Raw genomic sequence first — 9,871 nt, forward strand, 5'->3', positions numbered from 1 at the left:
TAAGATCACCCCTAAACCTCCTACTCTCCAGGGAAAAAGTCTCAATCTATCCAACCTCTCCCTATAAGTCAAACCATCAAGTCCCCGGTAGCATCCTAGTAAATCTTTTCTGCACTCTTTCTAGTTTAATAATATCCTTTCTATAATAGGGTGACCAGAACTGTACACAGTATTCCAAGTGTGGCCTAACTAATGTCTTGTACAACTTCAACAAGACATCCCAAATTCCTCCTGAATACACTGTCCCAGTCAATGTTGGGAAAGTTAAAGTCCCCCTACTATTACCACCCTATTTTTCTTGCAGCTGTCTGTAATCTCCTTACATATTTGCTCCTCAATTTCCCGTTGACTATTTGGGGGTCTGTAGTACAATCCTATCAAAGTGATCTCTCCCTTCTTATTTTTCAGTTCTACCCATATCGACTCAGTGGGCGAACCCTCGGATATATCCCCTCTCACTACTGCCGTGATGTTCTCCCTAATCAAGAACTCAACTTCCCCTCCTCTCTGACCTCCTGCTCTATCTTTCCTATAGCATCTGTACCCTGGAACATTGAGCTGCCAGTCCTGCCCCCTCCCTTAGCCATGTTTCAGTAATAGCTATAACATCCCAGTCCCATGTACCCATTCATGCCCCTGAGTTCATCTGCCTTGCCCATCAGACTTCTTGCATTGAAATAAATGCAGTTTAATCTCGACTTCCCTTGGTCTTTGCCCTGCTTTCTCAGACCATTTGTCCGGTCATGTTTTGTACACTCTCCCTTACTGCCTTTTGTTTCTGTCACCACTTTACTTCCCACTGACTTCCTGCATCGGTTCCCATCCCCCTGCCACATTAGTTTAAACCTTCCCCAACAGCACTAGCAAACACTCCCCCTAGGACATTGGTTCCAGTCCTGCCCAGATGCAGACCGTCCAATTTGTACTGGTCCCACCTCCCCCAGAACCGGTTCCAATGGCCCAGGAATTTGAATCCCTCCCTCTTGCACCATCTCTCAAGCCACGTATTCATCCTAGCTATCCTGTCATTCCTACTCTGACTAGCCCGTGGCACTGGTAGCAATCCTGAGATTACTACCTTTGAGGTCCTACTTTTTAGTTTAACTCCTAATTCCCTAAATTCAGCTTGTAGGACCTCATCCCGTTTTTTACCTATATCGTTAGTACCTATATGCACCACGACAACTGGCTGTTCACCCTCCCCTTCCAGAATGTTCTGCAGCCGCTCCGAGACATCCCTGACCCTTGCACCAGGGAGGCAACATACCATCCTGGAGTCTCGGTTGCGTCCGCAGAAACGCCTGCCTATTCCCCTTACAATCGAGTCCCCTATCACTATAGCTCTGCCACTCTTTTTCCTGCCCTCCTGTGCAGCAGAGCCAGCCACGGTGCCATGAACCTGGCCACTGCCACCTTCCCCTGGTGAGCCATCTCCCCCAACAGTATCCAAAACGGTATACCTGTTTTGGAGGGAGATGACCGCAGGGGACCCCTGCACTGCCTTCCTACTCTTCCTCTGTCTGTTGGTCACCCATTCACTATCTCCCTCAGTAATTTTTATCTGTGGTGTGACCAACTCACTGAACGTGCTATCCACGACTTCCTCAGCATCGCGGATGCTCCAAAGTGAGTCCATCCGCAGCTCCAGAGCCGTCAAGCGGTCAAACAATAGCTGCAGCTGGACACACTTCCCGCAGGTGAAGGAATCAGGGATACAGGAAGGATCCCTGAATTCCCACATCCCACAAGAGGAACATGACACGGGTTTGGGATCTCCTGCCATGACTTAACCCTTAAGTTAGCTTATATTTAATCTTATATCGGTCTCCACTCGTTCGAGACCCCATGACCACTGCAAACTATTTCTACTGCTCTGCCCCAACCCTTCAGCATTTTAAATCCCGTTGTCAAATCTCCCCACGATCTCCTCTGTGTTGGAATGATGGCAGTCCCAATTGTTCAAATCTTTCTTCAGATTTGTATTTCATACCAAGCAGTATCCTGGTGAATCTGTGCTGCAGCCCTCTCGATCGCCGAAACATCCTTCTATCATGTGGGGCCCAAAACTGCACACGGTCTCCAACTGTGGCCTTTGTAAGGTTTTATATAAATTCACCATTACGTCTCGACTTTTACATTCTATACCACTTACCATAAAACCCAGTGTAACATGAACCTTTTTAATGGCCTTATCCACTTGAGCAGCTGCTTTTAACGTCTTGTGAACCCAAATCCCTCTGCTCTTCCACATCACCCAACCTCCCCGCAAAGTAATCATGATTTTTTTAAAACCAAAAATGTACCACCTCACACTTCCTGACATTGAATTCCACCTGACAACATTTTGCCCATTCCACAATCTTGTCAATATCCCCTTGCTGTTTCCTTTGGTCCTCAGAATTAATTACTATGCCTCCTATTTTAGATGCATCTGTAAATTTGGCCACCACATCCTTTAGCCATATATCCAAATCACTGATGTACACAGTGAACAGAGTTCCAAAACAGAGCCCTGTGGGACAGCAATACCCCATTCCATCCAATCTAAAAATTTGCCCTTCACTCCGACTCGCTGTTTCCTCCTTCTGACCAGTGTTTAATGCAGCTTTCTCCCCTTCCCCTAATTCCAAACCCCTTGAATCCAACCAAGTATTTTGGAGAATACCTATCCCACTGCCTGTTTCCAGCCCTGTGCAGGAGACACTGTACCCACAGGTTAATCTGTACAGTCCCTCTCCATCTAAATGGTCATGGTTCAATTTTAAACTCTACTTTTGGAAGTTGACAATTTGAATCCTCCTTTTGCAGCGGTGCGATACACCGAGAGTACAGCAGAAGTCCGAAAACCCTGTCGCAATAAGATACTCGGTAAGATACTTTTAATTATTCTTCATGTCATTCAATCGTTAATTAACATTTAATCAGTGTTTCAACAGAAGTAAAACTGTAATTTAAAGGTGAGTTAAGATGTCACTTGCTGCTGTTCAGGAGTGGAAAGTTTCTCTTGTATAACCCTCACATAACATGCTGCAAAACTACCGAGACTCGATACGGGGAGGGGGGAGGAGGAGGAGGAGGAGGAGGAGGAGGGGGGAGGGGAGAGGGGGGAGGGGGGAGGGGAGAGGGGAGAGGGGGGAGGGGGGAGGGGGGAGGGGAGAGGAGAGGGGGGAGAGGAGAGGGGGGAGAGGAGAGGGAGGAGGAGAGAGGAGAGAGAGAGGAGAAGGGGGAGGAGAGGGGGGCTGGGCATCAAGTTGAAATGCTGCAGTGAGAGAGTTTGGCCACTGGAGGGAGATGGACTGGCGGCAGAGGCTCGCTGCTGGTGTCCAGATAGTGGGGCTGGGGGCCCGGGGGGGCGGAGTGTCCGGGCGGCGGGGGCCGGGGGGGGGCTGAGGGTTCTGGAGTTCTGGAGGGTCTCGATAGTGGGGCTGGGGGCCCGGGGGGGGGCGGAGTGTCCGGGCGGCGGGGGCCGGGGGGGGGCTGAGGGTTCTGGAGTTCTGGAGGGTCTCGATAGTGGGGCTGGGGGCCCGGGGGGGGGCGGAGTGTCCGGGCGGCGGGGGCCGGGGGGGGGGCTGAGGGTTCTGGAGTTCTGGAGGGTCTCGATAGTGGGGCTGGGGGCCCGGGGGGGGGCGGAGTGTCCGGGCGGCGGGGGCCGGGGGTTCTGGAGTTCTGGAGGGTCTCGATAGTGGGGGTGGGGGGCTGGGACTGACAATACTGACCTGGGTACTTAGAAGCAGGGCTTATACCCTTGGACAAAGAATCCCAAATACTTGTAATTAATCATAAAATTTGCATATCTGTTCATAAAAAGAATGAATTTGTTTTTGGAGTTCACTCTGAATTTCACGGGATAAGACAGACTTGCATTTCTCTCGTGCTTTTCACATCCTCAGGACATCCCAAAACTCTTTACAGCCAATGAAGTATTTTTGAAGTGTAGTCACTGTTGTAATGTAGGAAACATGACGCCAATTTGTACACAGCAAGATCCCACAACCAGCAATGTGCTAATGATCAGATGATCTGTTTTAGTGATGTTGGTTGAGGGATAAATATTGGCCAGAACACCAGGGAGAACTCCCCTGCTCTTCTTCAAAATAGTGGCCATGGGATCTTTTACATCCACCTGAGAGGGCAGACGGGGCCTCGGTTTAACGTCTCAACCAAAAGACGGCCCCTCCGGCGCGGCACTGCCCCAGGACTGCACTGGAATGTCAGCCTGGATTATGTGCTCAAGTCTCTAGAATGGGAATCAAAGTGCCTTCACAGAAATGCAACTTTGGTTTTCTAATAATGATATTGAGTGACTGTGCTGTTACCATGAGAAGTTATCTGCATCGATTGAGGTGAATGTGAGTGGTCGGGTTGTCACATTTCGTCTTGGTGTTGCCAGTGGCACTGCAGTCGCTTCACTCACCGTAACCTTGTGGTTCGGGTGTGCTGAGTTCAGTTGTCTCTTCTCTCCCCCTCAGGCCTGAAGCGAGTCCGTGACCTGTGCAGGATTCTGCGTTTGCGGCCGGTTCTGGAGGATACAGCCAGTGAGCTCTACCACAATGCGTACGAGCATCAGAGTTTCCTGCACCTCAGCCTGGAGAAAAAGGAGGCTTTGGTGGGCTGCTGTGTCTACATTGCCTGTCGTCAGCACAACTGGCCACTGACCATGGGCACCATCTGCTCACTGCTTCATGTGGAAACAGCCCTCTTCTCAACTGTCTACCTGGAGCTGGTGAAGGAACTCTGCCTTGATATCCCCACGCTGAGTCTGGTGGAGCTGGTGAAAACTCACTGTGATGGGTTAGTACTCCCTCTCTCTTACCCTCACTGACCTTCAACTCAATTCTCATCCTCCCCTTTAAACCCTTTGTGGCTTCGCCCCTCCCAGTCAGGTGAGATAAGGTGGTTTTGCAATAACTGAGGATTGGCAGGTGAGATGGGGTTTGTGCTGCCTCCAGCTGAGTGGGGAAGCTTGTGTCCAGCACGAAGCAGGAGGAATTTACCCTCACTCACTCTGTTTGTGTGTTTCACACTCTGCTGGTACTTGGCTCAATAATACAAGGAATATTCAACATCAAACCACATCCTGAACTGTTGTGTCTAAAATACATTCAGAAATTCAAAAAATAATTAAACTTAAATAAAAGGGAAAAAAAACTCAGCAATTGTTGGAAATACACAGCAGGTCGGTCAGTATCTGAAAGAGAAACTGACCCACCGGGGGTCTCGAGCCAGATAACCCCCCCCCCCCCGATGCCTCACCCAATTCCTAGGCTCTGCTGGATTGACTGGGATTTTGGTAAATGCCCTGCACGGCTTCAGTGCCTCTGGGTTAGGGACGGGGAAATCAGCCGAGGTTATTGCCCCTGATCACTGCTCTGTGACCTCTCTGGATGTGCCTGTGTATTCAGGGAGGTCCGGATTGGGCTCAGTTGTGATGCCTAATGTAGTGCAATAGCCTGCCAGCATTCAGGCTCGTGATTAATGGCCACCCAGGTGAGGGGTATCTGGATGTATTGATCCCTGATCCCCTCTTACCCAGGTGTTTCCCAGCTCCTGAGCCCTGGGTAAGAGGGTATCGGGGTGTCTACCTCGTGATCACCTGTCCATTGTGACTGTAATTTCTCCCCAGGTTTAATTTGTTCCAGAACTCTGAGTCAATTCCGCCCAAGTTTTGTGAGGATAAAGGAAAGGTGGTGGATCGGGCAGTGCAGATCGTGGAGCTGGCCAGCGAGACCTGGCTGGTGACTGGGAGACACCCTGTTCCCATCATCACAGCAGCTGCCTACCTGGCCTGGCAGTCCTTACGACCCGGAGATCGCCTCAAGTGCAGCCTAGGAAGGTTCTGCAAGCTGGCAGGAATCAGGCAGCCTCCACCCACCTCTCAGAGGCTGAAGGAGATCAGCAGCGTTCTGGTCAGACTGGCATCGCAGCTGGCCTGGCTGAAAGGGCAGCAGGTCAACGAAAAGACTGTGGTGAAATACACTGGTGATATTCTCTGCCATCGCACCTTATTACTCACACAGACACTAAGAGGAACTTGGGGTGAAAACACAGATGACCAAACGGGCCCAAGTGACGAGATCGCCTCAGAAACGGGTGCTGGAGGCTCGCTGCAGGACCAGCCGACTCCAGCAGGAGACGTGGAATCCAGCCACAAACGCAAAGCTCCGCTCTTCCTCCCTCCGTGCCTCACGCAAAGGAAGAAGAAACAACCGACCCCGGAGCTGGAGAGTAACGTCGCCAACAAGCCAAGCACTGGTGAGGAGGAGATATCAGACAGTGAAATCGAGCAGTACCTGAGGACGCCCGAGGAGATGGAAGCCTTCCGGGAAGCCAGGAGCAGCCTGTGAGCAGCTCTGTGGTGTTACAGAGACAATCCACCCTGACGCTGCTTGGTGTTACAGAGACTATCCACCCTGACGCTGCTTGGTGTTACAGAGACTATCCACCCTGACGCTGCTTGGTGTTACAGAGACTATCCATCCTGACGCTGCTTGGTGTTAGAGACAATCCACCCTGACGCTGCTTGGTGTTACACTGAGACTATCCATCCTGACGCTGCTTGGTGTTACAGAGACTATCCACCCTAACGCTGCTTGGTGTTACACTGAGGCTATCCATCCTGACGCTGCTTGGTGTTAGAGAGACAATCCATCCTGACGCTGCTTGGTGTTACACTGAGACTATCCACCCTGACGCTGCTTGGTGTTACAGAGACTATCCACCCTGACGCTGCTTGGTGTTACAGAGACTATCCATCCATCTACCTGTCCTGCTACCTTCAGGGATCTGTGGACATGCACTCTAAGGTCCCTCACTTCCTCCACACCTCTCAGCATCCTCCCATTTATTGTGTATTCCCTTGCCTTATTTGCCCTCCCCAAATGCATCACCTCACACGTCTCTGGATTGAATTCCATTTGCCACTTTTCTGCCCACCTGACCAGTCCATTGATATCCTCCTGCAGTCTACAGCTTTCCTCCTCACTATCAACCACACGGCCAATTTTTGTATCATCTGCAAACTTCTTGATCAAGTCCCCCACATTCAAGTCCAAATCATTAATATATATCACACTGGAAACAACCGTTCAGTCGCAAAAACACCCGTCAACCATTACCCTTTGCTTCCTGCCACTGAGCCAATTTTGGATCCAACTAGCCACTCTCCCTTTGATCCCATGGGCTTTTTCTTTTTTGACCACTCTGCCATGAGAGAACTTATCAAAAGCCTTGCTAAAATCCATGTAGACCCTCCTTGTTACCTGCTCAAAAAATTCGCTCAAGTTAGTCAGACACAACCTTCCCTTAACAAATCCATGCTGACTGTCCTTGATTAACCTGTGCCTTTCTAAATGACTGTTTATCCTGTCCCTTAATCAATTCCAATAATTTGCCCACCACCGAGGTTAAACTGACTGGCCTGTAATTACTCGGTCTATCCTTCCCTCCCTTTTTAAACAACGGTACAATGTTAGCAGTCCTCCAATCCTCCGACACCACGCCTGAATCCAGGGAGGATTGGAAAATGATGGTCAGAGCCTCTGCTATTTCCTCCCTTCTCTTAACAGCCTGGGATACATTTCATCTGGGCTTGGCGATTTATCTACTTTCAAAGATGCTAATCCCCTTAATACTTCCTCTCTCACTATGTTTATCCCATCCAATATTTCACACTCCTCCTCCTTAACTACAATGTCTGCATCGTCCCTCTCTTTTGTGAAGACAGACGCAAAGTATTCATTAAGACCCATACCCACATCTTCCGCCTCCACACACAGGTTACCTTTTTGGTCTTGAATGGGCCCTACTCTTTCCTTAATTATCCCCTTGCTCTTAATGTATTTATAAAACATTTTTGGGTTTTCCTTAATTTTACTTGCCAATATTTTTTCATGCCCTCTCTTTGCTTTCCTAATTTCCTTTTTAATTTCCCCCCTGCACTTTCTATACACTCCTCTAGACTTTCTGCAGTATTGAGCTCTCGGTGTCTGACATAAGCTTCCCTTTTTTGCCTGATCTTACCCTGAATGCTCCTTGTCATCCGGGGGGCTCCAGATTTGGCAGCCCCACCCTTTTTCTTTGTGGGAACATGTTTACTCTGCACGCCTTGAATCTCCCCCTTGAATGCCTCCCACTGCTCTGACACTGATTTACCTTCAAGTCGCTGTTTCCAGTCCACTTTTGCTAAATCACTCAACTTAGTAAAATTGGTCTTTCCCCAATTGAGAACTTTTACTCCTGTTCTATCTTTGTCCTTTTCCATAACTACACTAAATCTAACTGAATTAAGATCACGACCACCAAAATGCTCTCCCACTGATACTCCTTCCACCTGCCCAGCTTCATTCCCTAAAACTAAATCCAGAACTTGCCCCCTCTTGTTGGGCTTGCTAAAAAAGTTCTCCTGCATGCAGTTTAAGAATTCTGCACCCTCTTATACCTTTTGCACTGATTGAAATCCCCTATTGTTTGGGGGTCTATAGTACACTCCTAGCAGTGTGATTACCCCTTTTTTGTTCTTTAGTTCCACCCATATGGCCTCATTTGATGATCCTTCTAACATATCATTGCTCCTCACAGCCGTAATTGTTTCTTTAACAAATACTGCCACCCACTTCCTTTTTTTAAATCCCCCCTCTATCTCTTCTGAAAACCCTCTAACCAGGAATGTTGAGCTGTATTTAAGCCATGTTTCTGTAAATATAAACCAGTGTCTCTCGTACTGTGCAATACCAGTGACTGAACATGGTGTGTAGTTTGTGTTCTGACTCTGCTGCATTCTCATTTTTGTTAAGTGTGGCCCCTGTGAGCAATGTGGTCGGGACCTGAGACAGATTCTGCACCGGGGGGGTGCATGTTTAGGGGTCTCCCTCTGGTCCTCGGGGCTGACCTGGAGTTTTCGCACCCAGTTTTCTCTGTCCCTCTGAAGATGATAATTGTCTGAGGGATCGCTCTGTGACCTTCATTCCCCCATGACCCCACGCACTGAGTGTCAGTTGGCTTATCCATAATAAGCAGCCTCGCAGTTACAGGTGTTGTTATTCAGAGGCCTACAGGTAAAATGATTGTAATCATTCAGTTCAGGAACACACCTTCAGTGTGAATGCTTTGGCAAAACTCCCACTTGTGCAAAATCTACTTAACTCCCAGTCCCAGGGCTCATCGGGAGTTGTACGGAGAGCATCCTTACGCAAGTCTTGAAAGTTTCAATTGATCCACAGCCTTTTGGGGAGTGAGTTTAGTATCTGAGTGCAATAAAAAATGTGATTGAAATTATTGGAGACAAAGTAAGGAATGTTGCCTATTAATAAATGTAATAAATACAGTGTCAGTAGCAGTGTGTTGATAAAAGGCCGAGTGCTGAAGGACTTTGAGCAGCCAAAGTGTGTCAGCCTGCACGTGGCTCAGTATAACCTGCATTATTCCTGTCCATACTTAAGAAAAGACATACTTGCTCTCGAGGCAGTACAAAGAAGGTTCACTCGGTTAATCCCGGGGATGAGGAGAGGTTGAGTAGATTGGGACTCTACTCATTGGAGTTCAGAAGAATGAGAGGCGATCTTATTGAAACATATAAGATTGTGAAGGGGCTTGATCGGGTGGATGCGGTAAGGACGTTCCCAAGGATGGGTGAAACTAGAACGAGGGGGCATAATCTTAGAATAAGGGGCTGCTCTTTCAAAACTGAGATGAGGAGAAACTTCTTCACTCAGAGGGTAGTAGGTCTGTGGAATTTGCTGCCCCAGGAAGCTGTGGAAGCTACATCATTAAATAAATTTAAAACAGAAATAGACAGTTTCCTAGAAGTAAAGGGAATTAGGGGTTACGGGGAGCGGGCAGGAAATTGGACATGATTTTAGATTTGAGGTTAGGA

General features: G+C 48.7%; 1 protein-coding gene across 1 annotated transcript; it reads left to right on the plus strand.

Annotated features, from left to right (window-relative positions):
- Window positions 1–2,774: 2,774 nt before the first annotated feature.
- Window positions 2,775–9,322, plus strand: LOC137335888 (transcription factor IIIB 50 kDa subunit-like; the record flags this gene model as incomplete). Its single annotated transcript, XM_068001394.1, has 3 exons — window positions 2,775–2,868; window positions 4,470–4,791; window positions 5,624–9,322. Coding segments are annotated over 3 exons (1,137 nt in total), but the record flags the coding sequence as incomplete, so codon positions are not given.
- Between the last annotated feature and the right edge of the window lie 549 nt (window positions 9,323–9,871).

Source organism: Heptranchias perlo, chromosome 20 (genome assembly GCF_035084215.1).
Source record: "Heptranchias perlo isolate sHepPer1 chromosome 20, sHepPer1.hap1, whole genome shotgun sequence".
Classification (NCBI taxonomy): domain Eukaryota; kingdom Metazoa; phylum Chordata; class Chondrichthyes; order Hexanchiformes; family Hexanchidae; genus Heptranchias; species Heptranchias perlo.